Source organism: Poecilia mexicana, unplaced genomic scaffold (assembly GCF_051168715.1).
Source record: "Poecilia mexicana isolate PSO_F unplaced genomic scaffold, ASM5116871v1 scaffold_3, whole genome shotgun sequence".
Taxonomy (NCBI): Eukaryota; Metazoa; Chordata; class Actinopteri; order Cyprinodontiformes; family Poeciliidae; genus Poecilia; species Poecilia mexicana.
Window position 1 is genome coordinate 31871136 of NW_028263372.1, and position 14081 is coordinate 31885216.

Consider the following 14081-nt stretch of genomic DNA (forward strand, 5'->3'; position numbering starts at 1 on the left):
TTTAAAATGCAAAATACTTGAAGGATTAATGTAGTACTGTCAACACAAACTCCATTTCCATTATCTGTCCTTGTTTGTGAAAATGTCTGATGCAAACTTGAAGCTTTGAAGCAGTGTGTTAAAAATCACGCTCTGTATTAATCCTTGTCATGTTTCTGTGGTGTGCATCTCGGCTCGCTCAGCTCTCGTTTTTTGCCATTAAACCCATTCACACCTCTTTGCCTAACCCCGGTGCTGCTCTTGCTGCTTTTTTCTCTTCTCCTGCTGCTCATGGGAAATTTCTCCAGGGCGGGATAAGAGCTCCGTTTGGGATCAGCTAGAGGATGCGGCCATGGAAACCTTTTCTCTAAGTAGGGCTGATCTCTTGCCTTTGCCCCTTTTTATGTGTGTGTTGTGCTGGTGGATTGTGTTTCTTTGCTTAGCTCATCTAGCTCTGTTCAGTCTTTTTATCTGATGAGCGTTTTACCTGTTCTTTAGTGAGGTTTAGATCTGTGCAAATAAGGGTGGGAAAATATGTTTTTTTTTATAATATCAAAACAGAAAAAAAATAAAGTCTGTCACACCTACCATCTTTCTGTATACATTGACTACACACAGATTGTTTTATTTGCAGTCCTTTTTCACTCATTTATTTATTTATATATTGCTTTACAAAAGTCAAACAGAGAGCTAAAATGCTTCACAAAGATCAATAATAAACAAAGAAAAGAAAAAAAAGCTAGAAATCTGGAATAAAATGTCCCATTTCTATCTATGCAATTATTAAAAGGCTTCCTGATTAAAAATACCTGAAACTTTGTTGTAAAAAGGCCTGAGTCAGTGATTGAGGGTAGGTCCAGATGAATCTGATTTCAGTCTGGGTGTCTTGTGTTCCTCAAATTATAATTCTAAAAGAAATATACATATGTTTCGGAATTTTATATTCAAGTTGGCATACGATTTGAGTTGAACCAAGTGAGCAGCTGAAGAAGATTTGCTCACTTGAGAAAAAAAAAACTGTTTTCAGGTAAGGAGCGCTCCACCCTTTGGGATCAAGTGCAGTTCTGGGAGGACGCCTTCTTAGATGCTGTGATGTTGGAGCGCGAAGGAATGGGGATGGACCAGGGACCTCAGGAAATGATTGAAAGGTTTTCTGATTTTTTTTTTTTTTCACCATCCAAATGTGAGTTTTAAAACAATTTTAAGAATCCCTCTGTTTTTCGTGATAACTCAGATACTTGTCACTTGGAGAGCATGATCGCAAGCGTCTGGAGGACGATGAGGACAGACTCTTGGCCACCCTTCTGCACAACATGATTGCTTACATGCTAATGATAAAAGTATGACAGCCTGTTGCTCTGTTTAAGCAGCTGTAGTTTTATTGTTTTCTTTCCTTGAGATGAGTGGACCAGCGTGTAAATGTTTTTTCTTGATTTAGGTGAACAAAAATGACATCAGGAAGAAAGTGAGACGTTTGATGGGCAAATCTCACATCGGACTCACATACAGCCAAGAGATCAACGAGATACTGGACAAACTGGCCCATATGGTGAATATATTTTCGACTTTTTCCATTTGACCTCTCTTAGTTTTTTGTAATTGATTTTTACCAATCCTATGTAGAATGGTCGTGAGCTGTCCATCAGGCCCAGTGGAAGTCGTCACATCAAGAAACAAACATTTGTTGTTCATGCTGGCACTGATACAACAGGAGACATCTTCTTTATGGAGGTAGGAAAAGGCTTTCATCATTGCTGCATATATCATGATCTGTTCTTGTTTTTGCACTAACAAACATTCACCAATGTTTAAAGGTTTGTGATGACTGCATAGTCCTGCGCAGCAACATCGGTACGGTTTACGAGCGCTGGTGGTACGAGAAGCTTATCAACATGACGTACTGCCCCAAGACCAAGGTGTTGTGTCTGTGGAGACGTAACGGCCAAGAGACGCAGCTCAACAAGTTCTATACCAAAAAGGTCTGCAACTGTGCATCTTGTGCTTCTGCAAACTTTAGGAAGAAGTTGTTTAAAAATTAAAGTAACTTTCCTCTGTTTCAGTGTCGCGAGCTCTACTACTGTGTCAAAGACAGCATGGAGAGAGCCGCAGCAAGACAGCAAAGCATTAAACCAGGTTGATACCTTTGAGATGACTGAGGCTCAGTCGATGTTGCCAACTCTTAATTTGACATTTAATTTATATCCTCTCTAAATTTTTAAAATAACTGTGATAATTTTATTCATAAAATTCTGAATTAGAATTTTATGATTCTAATTAATTCATTCTAATCATTAATTAAATTTAATGATTAGAATTAAAAAAACACTACTGCAGACTTAAAAACCCCCATCAATTTAGGTAGTTTTCAGATTCATCAGAAGTGAATGGAAAAAGTGGAAAATATTTTCTCAGTCTATCCATCCATTCACTTATTTCCTTGCAGTTAATACATGTTTGTATTTGCACTTTAAAGGAGACATATTTTGAAAAATTCACATTTTGTATGTTTTTGTTCTTCTATTTGGGTCTCAGCTGCTTCTAAAAACAGCCAAAAAAATCCATACAGCAATTTTCTGACATTAAGATGATGTCTTTTGGTGTCCGAAAAACAAAGTGTTTTCGGACACATTTTACAAGCACTGTGTCACATTTTACAGGCACTGTGCCCTTACCTAACAACCCAAGTGGAGCTCCAGCACATTTGGTCAGCTGGTTTTACCATTGTATGTGCTGCACAGTGTCTGTTGGAAAAGTGTTTTGTTGTTTTCGTTCCATTCAGAAACCACTTGTGTTCTTAGTGGTTCTGCAGGGGGATGTACTCTTGAGTAATTGCACATTTGTGTGCAGTTGCTTTTACATGTGAATCTAATGTTGAGTTAGGGGGCGTGGCCAGCATAATCTTATTTGGATTTAAAGTGACAAGAGGTTCTAAAGTAGCTCATTCTGAAAGGAGCTCAAAATAGGCAGAACTGAGCAAATTAAAATCTTATCATCTAAGAATGATTTTGTGCATGAAAGTTAATGAACATGTTCCCTAAAGCTCATAGACCTATCCTCTCCTGTCACCTTTAAAAGTTATCTGATGAGGACTGAACTCTGCATTTGAGCCTGGAAATGTGTGAAAAAAAAAAAAAAGTCTGATTAGAAACCGCTCTCCATCCTTATCCTCAGGCCCAGAGCTTGGCGGTGAATTCCCCGTCCAGGACATGAAAACCGGTGAAGGTGGACTGCTTCAGGTTACGCTAGAAGGAATCAACCTGAAGTTCATGCACAGCCAGGTAGGAGGCCATTACCACAGCAGACAAACTGCCTCTCATCTCACATAAGGGCATGAGAATAAAAACAATTACTCATGATGGCTCAGACTTCATCACGTCCTTCTGTTCCCATCTCTCCTTGTCTTTCCCGTTTGCCTTTGTAGCATTTCTTTTCATCCCGTGACATCTTCCTCTATTGTCATAAAAAATTTTGATAAAAACGTGACGTGTACTACTAATTTCAACGTATTTGATTGGCTGGTCCTGACGTGCGTTTTCCTCTAGAGGAAGAATTTCTGTTTGTGCTTTTGCTTTTTTGGATTAGCTCTTTTTTTTGCGTTTATGCATGCTTGACGTTCTCTAAAAAATGTTAACACATCCCGCCTCGCTGGTTTCCTCCAACATCTGTGGTGCTCAGACCTCATGTTCATTTACTGTGTGGGAGGAAACGATGTGTTAATCTCTGTGTGTGTGTTGTGCAACAGTGATTAGACAGATGACCTTAAGCAAAGACTTTTCATTAATAATTGGCTATATTATAATAGCAACTTTTCATTTTAAGTTTGGACCCTTGAACATTGTCATGTGTCGTCTTCACATCTGTGCGGGCAGCGGCAGTCTTGGCTTGTGTATTTTCTTAGCTGATTAGAGTGCAATCCTTAGCTTAGGATCCAAGTAAGGTCAGCAGACATTTTTTACATCATCATCTCAAAGAAGACAACTAAAGAGTCGGTTGTTATCAACTTGATGCACATTTTGTCCAACTGCAATTTTTTCTCCCGCTTTGGAACTCTTGATTATCTTTCTGTCCCGTATCTTATTAGAATGAAACGGAAGAATCGTTTTATTGTCACAAAATGCAGAAGGCAAACTCTCCCCAGTGGCAGAGTGATCATAGCAGGCCAGTTCTACGGATCGCTCCGTAACTATGTGCAAAGGAGATGATGAGACAGAAAATTTACATTTGTTGAATAATATTTTGCTCAAGCAAATTACTGAAGAAAATATATCTGCAAACATATGTGCAGTATTTTTTTTTTTAATTTTCTGCCAGAAAGACATTTTAGTTTTTTATTTAAAGTTTGGTCTTCAAAGCCCAAAATTTAAACCGTTTTTTTCATTTGTATGTCACAGCATTCATTTCTGCTGAGAAATCTGTGTGGAGGGCAGTTCGTTTTCACGAATGAGGCAGCAGTAGTGTTGAATCCAAAGTTGAACTAAACTGAAAGATCATTCTCTGGCTTATAAATCAAAGTGGAACCAAACATGAACATATCGATATGGACGTTTAACAAGGATCCTTTTTTCACATTTTGACATGCCACAACCAGAAACTTCACTGTATTTTACTGGGATTTTGTTGTGATAGACAAACGCATAGTAGTGTGTATTTGTGACCTGAAAGACATTCTTTTTTTTTTTTTTTCACAAATAAAAATCTGACAATTGTTGGTGCGTAGGATTAAGTCCCTTTTGTTCTGTTGCTTTTAAAAAAAAATCCAGTGCAACCAGTTGCCTTCAGAAGCCACCTAATTGGTTTCTTCATGCAGGGATCACATTCATATGATGTGATCCCTGAGTCTGAGCTGCTGGGATTGAAGACTGGGAAGATTTAAGTCTCCAGATGTGCAAAGCTGGTGAAGACATAACCTTAAAGACTTGCAGTAATTTCCTCAAAAGGTGGTTTTACACAGGGATTACAGAGAAATGCTCACCACAATTTTCAGTTATTTATTTGTGAGAAATTGGTATTCTTTACCTTCCACTCTACGAGTATGCACTTCCATACTCTCAATCACATAAAATTCCAATACAATACCATGATGTTTGTGGTTTTTAAATGATAAAAGTGACATCTATAAAGTACATTTACAAGACCTGTGTAGACTATTAAAGTTTCTATCTCCTCTTTTGATTTTTTTCTTCAGGCTCTTGGCCTTAATTTTTCCTTTCCAAAGATTAAATTTATATGCTGCTGTAGACGGTAATAATCTCAAGACAAACTCATTTTTCTTAAAAAGGATTATCTGATGCAAGATTGGTGTATATAAAAGCTCACATTTGGACTCCATTTTTCTTGTGTGTTTTGTCAAGTGTTTTTTTTTTTCCCCCCACTGCTCAGAGTTGAGCTAAGATGAGTTGTTCTGAGGTGATAAGGTGTCAGAGGCGACATCCTTCATGCTAGTGGGATTAGCGGTCTGCCCTCATGTTACCTGTTCTGCTGTTGTGAGTGAGTTGTGTTGGTGCCAGCCGTTGTTGCTGGAGGAGGAGGCATGGAGGGCTCTGGGGGACTGAGATGTTTTAAAATCCATGAAATCAAAGGTGAATCAATTTCTCAACACTCTAGTCAAACTTTAATCCTTTTTCTCTTATTCCTATTTGCTAGCTCTTGTGGTTGAATCTTCTTGTGGTGTTTTTTTTTTTTTTTTTTTTAATCATTGGCTCTCAGATTCTTGATTTGAATCTTTACGAGGCTCCTGCAGATAGATAGCGCCCTCTCGGAGTGTCGTCGAGTGTTTGTGCTCTTCTGTCCGATAATAATCCAAACCATTTCTCTCCCATGCTCTCTCCCCCTGCAAGGAGCGGAAGGTACACAACCTCTGCTGTGTTTGCTTATTAGCAGTTACATCTTATTGGGTTCCTTTTGTTTCCTCTACCTGTTTTTCTTCCTTTCTTTCTTTCTTTCTTTTTTTTTACCGTCGTAGTGTATGGCAAGTCTAATTTTGTGTTCTTGTCTCCATTTTGTATAGAACTTCCATGTATGCATCATATGGGCCATATTGCCATTATAAATTCTTCTTGTATATGAATAACCACACGTTTCATACGTCTGATGCACTTCATTGACTAATGAGTTACTCTGACTTACTGTTGAGCAGACTAAATGCATTTCTTCTCATTGCCCATGTATGCGTTTGACCATGGAAACTTCTCATAGTGTTTTTTTTTTCTTTTGGTAGCTGTTAAGCGCTTGCATTTCATGTGTAGTTGTTTTTATTTTACCTTTCGTACTGAATGGAACAAGTTTAACACGGTTAATTTCTTTTAATTTCTAAATATGAAGTGTTTACTCTTCATCCGGTGTTGTTGAGTTAATAATGTTCTGTCTTGTTTTTGTTTGTTTTTGTTTGTTTTTAGGTTTTCATAGAGCTGAGTCACATTAAAAAGTGCAATACAGTGAAGGGAGTCTTTGTCCTGGAGGAATTTGGTAATTACACCATCTATTGATTCTAGGCCTGTACTCGGCACGACAGTAACTCAGCTTCATGGCAAATTCACTGACGAGAGCTTGGATCGGCTTGCTAAATTGAATCCTCATTCTGTTTTAGGAAGGCTGAAGTTTTGATGTCTGCAGGTGGGGAAGAGGGCGTTGAATTTTATAGAGGATGTAGTTTTCAGTTACAGAGTAGAGTCAGAGTAACACTTGATGTAGTTGTTAAGAAGGAATAGTGTGTGAAGATGTTTCTTCTGCCGTCTTCCACTGAATGTTTATATTCACAATCAAGGCAGGCGTCTTTTAAAAAAAACTTAACATTTCTTTATAACCAGTTTTAAAACCGTTTTCAGACAAAATGTCTGTTAAAGCAACAGCATTCAGTTATGACATCACAGATGCTCTGTTTCCATATTTTTTCAATTCCCTGATTGTGTCATATTACCTTTAAATTTAATATAATTACGCAAAATGCAACACACAATAATGAGCAGGAAATCTTATTATTTTACTTGCAAAATCTGGAGTTGCACTGATTGGATTATAACTGGCTGATACCGACTTTTCTGATCTGCCAATTTTATTTCAGATTTAAGGCTAAAACTACCTTTGGAAAACTTACTTAAATAAATTAACTTAATTACTAAAAACAAATTAATTGGTGTATTTAGTTCTTATTCATCTCTTCCTTGCAATTTCACTGCTTTTACATGTAGATTTTATTAAAATTATGCGGTAAGCTTCCTAATGGTTATCAATGGCTATACCCAACTGTTTAAATCTGTTTTAAAGCCAAACCTTGTTAAATAATTCCCTTTTCTGTGAAGAAGGTTTTACTGGATAACTGAAGAGCATTTTAGTTCCCCAAGTTTAAATAAGTGTTTTATCTCTGCTACCTGCAACTTTGTCAAAGCATAACGCCTCGATCTCTCAGTATGAATTACAACACAAAAACACAAATTGATAAAATGAGCTATAAATCTAAATCAGATTCAAAAATGTATTATCCTGTAATTTAATCAACAATCAGAACTGATCCAGGTAAAATTGGTTGATTGATTGTATCACTGATAAATGTTGCTGAGCATTCAGTTCCATAATCAAAAGGACTAAATTACTTTGCAGTTAAAATGTAGCTCTAATAAAGAATCAGATTCTGAAGTAAAGAGAACCTTTACTTCAGAATCTGAGAAGCAGCATAAAACTTTACATTAAAGTCCATATCAAGCTGGCGAGTGTACTGCACTGTATGGAGGAAAACTGACGCATCAAAGCTGCTGTAAATTAGTGAATGATAATCAGAAGAATAGCAAAAACTTACACAGACGATCAAAGACTTTTAAAGCACTTCTGAGCTGCGTTATGACACTACAAGCGGCTGTAGAAAAGATAAATCTGGCACCTAATTATTGTTGAAGTCAAGGTGAAAGAAAGTTTAATCAGTGTTTTTTTTTTATTTTTTATAGGATCAGCTGATAGGAAACCAGATCAATCTTTGGTGTGCATTAATATTTATGGATCAAAACATAACACTGACGCTCTTAGCTGCTGATTTATAAAGTGACCTACTTTGTCTAAAACAGAAAAAAAAATATTAGATGACTCATTGTGATTTCAGCAGATGGATGAATCATGAGGCATGTTTCCTGTGGCTGTTGGTAGACAGAGAGATGCTAGCAGCTTGGTGAAGTTGCTATCATCCATTTTCAGACAGCCTGAGATGTTCCTCTGCAGACGCTTGTGAATTCTCCACAAGCTGCTAGAAAGCACACTCTGATCTGAGGCTTTACCGCCACAATTTGATTACCATAAATGAGCGAAGGGAAACAACTCCAACATGCAGAAGATTTCTTTGCTTAGCAGCACAGTCTCTGCAGCAAAAGAAGCAGTCGACGTTGCCACAGCAACTCGTGCAGTCTAACCAATAAAAAATAAACAGCAGATAAATGAGGCTGTAATTTCAGTGAACTCCATACACACAGGAATAATAGTCACATGTTTCAATAAATGGTTACATTTTATTTGAATTTATTACAATTCTTAAAGCATGGGACAATAAATCTACTTATAATTTATTTATTTATTTATTTTTTTAAAGTTTTTCAGAACAATAAATCTGAGATAAAATAAAAATTGTTTTGCACTTATACGGTCTCTTTGTCCAGACAGTCGTGATCAACAGTTGGATTAGTTACAGCTCTGTCTATTTATGCAAGCTGGAGTTAAAACCGATGACTCAGTTCTGACAGAGCAGCAGGTAGAAGTTGGATGTCTGGCTGAGTTACTGTCGTGCCTCTGTGCTGCTTTTGTAATGTTGCCCTCATCTTTGCCACTATGAAAACCTTCATTCTCCAGCAGGTAAAGTGTTGCCACCTTTCTTCTTCTTCAAAAAAAAACAACAAAAAAACAAAACCCAAGCTAGATTCATGTGGATTATTTCCTTATTCCATCACTGCACTGATTATTTTCCACCTTCTTTGTATAAATAAGTATTCCTCTCCTTCATTCATCCCTTGCTTTTTTTTTTTCCTTTTTGCTTTGAACATCCATCCTGACATTATTCCTCATGTGGTCATCGTTTGCTGAATGTCCGCCTCAGTATCTCAACCAGTTGGGATCTCAGGTGGGACGGCTGCTTTACGGGGGTTGATTCTAAAGGATTTAGCATTTCCGAAATCCCCCGACATCTGTCCAGATCTCAGCCTCTTCATCTCTGCTCTGGGTTCACAGTTACTAATGAAAAGTCAGTCTGTCCTCTGGGCAGGGTCTTAGCCTCTTCTAGCTGCTCTTCTGTGGCGGCAGGTCACAGGGGAGAAAGGGTTAGAAAAAGGAGGTCGTCTTTCTACGTATTTCTTTTTGAATCGTTCAAATCTTATAACCTCTACAGTCTGTTATAAGAAACGTGTGTGTTTTATTTGTCCATTTAGTGGGCCATGAATGTGTCACCAGCAGCCTGTTTGTCATTTCGACACCAGCTGCTTCTCTTTGAAAAGTAGCGAAGAGTAAAACATAATTTTCCCAAACAGTGCTCTCTTGTCCTTGGTTTGAACTCTGTAAATTTATTCACAAGCTTTCCGACTGTTACGGTGTAACTTCTTGGTCCACTTCCCATTGTACACATAATTGAAATTCCAACCCTGTAACTTCCCGAAGCTCTCAATCATGAACTCATCCAATTTCCTGCTGCCTTTGAATTCTTTGTTTTGTCTCTTGCACCGACATAGTTCCTGAAACTAAAGAAGTGGTGATCCACAAGTACAAGACCCCCATGGTGAGTCCTGTTGTTCTGTCTTTCATCACAGCTAGAACGCTTTATGCCATTGTTTGAAGCATAATCTCCCTCTGCCTGGAGTATTTTAGGATGTATTGTGACTAAATATGTTGATGACTCAGCTGGCGTGGGTCTGGTGATTAGTTTGTCATGTATGTCTCATACGTGATGGTAAAAAAGAAATCCAATTGTTTAGGACAAATTAGTGCAATTTGGCAGTGTTTTTTTTTTTTTTTTTTGGGTAAAGTTTGTTTTTTTATACGAGTAAAAGCTTGAGATATTACCAGGTTTTCAAACAAAAATCCCCAGAAATAGTTGGTGAAATTATTACATTTAGATGAAGAAACATCTAAAGAAACTGATGGAATATATAATATTAATAATATTAATACAGTACCTTGCAAAAATATTGGTTCCCTTTAAATGTTTGTACAATTCAAGGTTTTTTAAAACTATAAAACATATTGAGAAAATTTTCTAATTAAATTGGGGTGGAAAAATCAAAATCAAAGTTTGTAAACTTGTCTGAAAACATCAGTTTTTATGTCTTGCAACACAAATTTAATTGGATTTAGATCTACTCTTGGTGCTCAACTCCGATTTTAGCTAAAGTTTGATGTGTTTTTTTAAGTAATTAATTAAATTTTGCATCCCGAGATCTCTAGCAGTTGATGAAAGTGCACAGCTGAAGGGATTGAGGGTTTTAATTGCTTAGAAGTCTGCTTCTGTTCCCTAATGAGTGCAGAGCACTTTGCGTAATCTCTGCTTTTAGGCCACTCTTGGGAAGTTTACTCGTGGTCTTATATTTCTTGCGTTCCTACATGACCTGCCTGATCCTGGATTTAAACTCCAAGATGGCCTTGTAACTTTTTCCAGTTTGAGCAACATCAGTAACTCTTTCCCCACAGGATCATAAAAGCTTTTACTGCGTGCCGTATTAAATTTTGCACAAACCTGCAGTAAAGCAACGTTCAAGGTTCAAATGCTTTTGAATATGAGCAGCTAAGATAGCTTTGCATGATGCATGACATTTTATTTGACCTATGGAGTTTCTCCTTTAATAAAAAAAAATGTAGATCTAATATTACTGAAAGTTGCTGTATTCTCCATCATCCATCTGCAGAGCCTCTTAATGGGGCAGTATTATGTACAATTGACTTTTCCTTCATTAGAAACATACCTAGTTGTTGCTTTGATTCTTTCATGCATGTTTGAGAAATCATTTAATCTCCCATGGCAACCATTCACCTGTGCGTTTTGCCTGGGTGGACCCAGCACTGCCTTCGAGGTGCAGCTCCTCCTCAGAGCTGCAGACTCCAAGCTTACAAACTTCGGCCTCAAAGTGCCACTCCCACCCCCTGACTCCCCCACTCTGCTCCTTCAGACTAGTCAGCAGCAATTAGCAAATACCTGATAGAACTGTGCATCAGCTGACCTCGATACAAGCGACTTCTCAGTGCAACACTGGTAAAAAAAAAAAAAAAAAGTTCAAGGGTTAATGGAGACGATGACTTCCTGATGGAATTTCAGAAAGAGCAGGAGTTTGAGACAGCGGTCCAATGTCAAGGAGATAAACTGCTAAGTAAACAGTCTTTTATATCATATCTGATATATTTAGTATTTTTATAACAACTAAAGTTAATATGGTTACTTGCTGTGCTATAAAATGGCACTAAGTACCTGAAAATACATAATACTGCTCCTTTAAGGACTTTAAATGGTGCATTTCCAGTTTTAGTGTTTGATGTCTGTTTACTTTAATGGGTTTAACTTGTTCTTATTACTGGTTCTGTTTCCTGTATAATTCGCCTCTGTTCCCCCTCTGCAGGCACATCAGATCTGTTACTCTGTCCTCTGCCTCTTCTCCTACGTGGCGGCTGTGAAGGGGAAGGAAGCGGAAGGAAAACCCAAGCTGCTCTCACCAAGACCCCTTCCCAGCTAGTCGACACCTCCTGCTCCCCTGCCCCCTCCCAACCTCCTTCCTCATCCTCAGTGTGCCTCTCTACTTGAACTTCATCTCTCTTTAACCAGACAATCCCCAAATTTAAGTCTAAGCACACAATCCCTGCTCCCCCTCCCTCCTCCTGTGTAAATATGAGCCTGTGATCCTTTTTAGATCCAGTTGTGTAGACATGTTTGGTCCTTGATGTCGTGTAAATAACTCCAAACATTCTCCGTCATTGTCCTGATGTTCCGAACCCAACTAGTTCCACATTTGCTTGCTCCTTGGCGTCAGAGAAGCAATTCGTCAGCTCTGTGTGAAGGCCTCGGCGACGCCAGGTCTGAGCCACAGGCTGCATGCAGGTCCTGTGCAGCAGCAGCAGCAGCTCATCATCTCCTGCTCGCCTCCATACAGCTCTGTGTTATTCTGTGACGTGTGATTACTGTAAAGTTCCAGTTTGTCCAAGTTGAAACTGGTGAAGCATCCGGGAGACCCTGTTAGAGTGCAGTGACAAAGCAGCTGCATCCTGCACTAGAGCACCGCATGTAAACTCTTCTTAATGGTGTTTGGTCCTAAAATACTTTCGGTGTTCTCAGATGTGTTCTCTTGCCCACCAGGCTGAATAACTGTTCTAGTTCTGCTGTAAAACTTCTCGTCTGTGCTCCTCTGTATTAACTGCATGTTACTATAAGGATGGAAATAAATATTATATATATATTTCTATATATAGTATTTATTTAATATATGCATTTAGACTGTACATTTCTCTGGAAAAAAAAAAAGTTACAAAATGTTGATTTGCTTGATGTGCAATACTTAAGTAGTTAGCCATTGCCAGAGTCGGGTTCTCTTGGCTCCCACAGGGTGAAGAATGTAAGATGTTTTTTGTTTTTTTTTCTATTGTGTGTTTACTGAATATACAGTGTGATATGACTGGTCAAAGTGTCCTCCATGGTTAATTATCGGTCAGTCACAAGACAGAAAACTGAACATTTCAAGGTGGTTTATCATTCAAGTTAGATTCACTTCCAACTTCAACCGGTAGACAGAACATCCTCTGCAAGCAGAAACATGAGTCTGTGTGTAACATAAGACAGCCAGCTCTATCTGCATTATTTGAAGGTTAACATTTTTCAGAGCAAAAATTAGCTTCTTAAGTTTTGATTTGATGGACAGATTTATGGATTCACTTATGAAAAGCAGCATTTGAGAAGTGCAGCAGCAGTTTAATAAATTAAGAATAAACAAAGTTGTTCTTTAAAAAGTTTAATGAGCAGTTTTTACTTCCCCAATTTTCCATTTTTAGTTGTTTCTTGCTTCAGTTTGCACATTTCTCCTGCTTTAACATAATCTCAATTATGCTTGTACTAAAACAAGTAGACGCATCACATTCCTTGGTAGAAATAGTTTAGAATCCAACAGAAACTGCAGGAACTACAAGAGTTTCACAATTTATACCAAACATGTCCCAGACTTATTTTTGCTTAGACTTCTCTCAACCAAAATGTGTTCATGGACTGAAAATGGTGGGTTTTCTTAATTTTGATGCTCTTGGCAGCAGAAAACTTGGGTACGAAACAAATGTATGAATTTATGAAGGGTTGAATTGACTTGGCTGTCCAGGCTTTACTTTATATCAATTAGTTTGAAAACCTCCCAATTTAAAAAGTACAAATGATACAATTTTCTGCTAAACAGAAAGCGAGTTGCTGAATGTAAATGTTAAATTGTGATGAGCAGCCGACAGAAAACCTGAGGGGGTTTTGGATCATGGAAATCAAATCCAGAATCCAAAACTTCAGATGTAAAGATGGAACAATGACAGAAATTCTAATTTTGTCTCAAAATGACTTTTGTAATCGGATTTCTGTCATGTGATCGACCCTTCAGACGTGTTCAAGCCAACATGTATAATCATGACCGACTCTGTGAGGAGATTTTGTCTTTAAGTTCTCTTTGTATTCCATGACGGTGAAAAATAGGCCCATTCCACAGTGTATGTGTGTGTGGTCACATGGTGAACAGTTTCCTGATCAGCAATATATTGCTACAGTAATATCACTGGAAGAGCTTTTATTTTAATCCTGACATGCTTGTATTTTTAGTAACTTAACTGTGCAAGGTAGAAATTTCAGGACGTCATTGAGAAGATGATGTTTCATCTCTACAACTGATCTGCGAATTCTGCTTTGGCTACAAAGTTTTTTTGTTTTTTTTTATCTGGAATATTACAATTCATCTCTGTTATTGTTCTCACTGGCTGAGAAAGGGAGGGAAACAGTAAGGAGATGCCAGGTGTAAGTATTCCAGTACTTGGAGGTTAAAAAAAAAAAAAAAAGGTATTTATAGATTATGTACAGCTTTGGCAATATAATAAAGTTGTCCTAAATTAAGCTGTTGTATTATTTTTATTTTTTT

General features: G+C 37.8%; 1 protein-coding gene across 3 annotated transcripts in view; it reads left to right on the forward strand.

Moving 5' to 3' along the window:
* madd (MAP-kinase activating death domain) overlaps nt 1-14056 on the forward strand; it is a 53269-nt gene extending 39213 nt beyond the window's left edge. For 2 of the 3 annotated variants that reach the window (XM_088004445.1, XM_088004443.1), the window contains 11 exons: nt 288-350; nt 1007-1127; nt 1214-1319; nt 1418-1528; nt 1603-1710; nt 1794-1958; nt 2040-2112; nt 3151-3257; nt 6375-6444; nt 9675-9721; nt 11550-14056. In XM_088004445.1, the coding sequence (XP_087860571.1) occupies nt 288-350; nt 1007-1127; nt 1214-1319; nt 1418-1528; nt 1603-1710; nt 1794-1958; nt 2040-2112; nt 3151-3257; nt 6375-6444; nt 9675-9721; nt 11550-11663 (1085 nt within the window). In that variant the 3' untranslated portion in view covers nt 11664-14056. The remainder of the gene's footprint in view (nt 1-287; nt 351-1006; nt 1128-1213; nt 1320-1417; nt 1529-1602; nt 1711-1793; nt 1959-2039; nt 2113-3150; nt 3258-6374; nt 6445-9674; nt 9722-11549) is intronic. The other variant, XM_088004444.1, reaches the window with a different exon arrangement.
* The last annotated feature ends 25 nt before the right edge of the window (nt 14057-14081 follow it).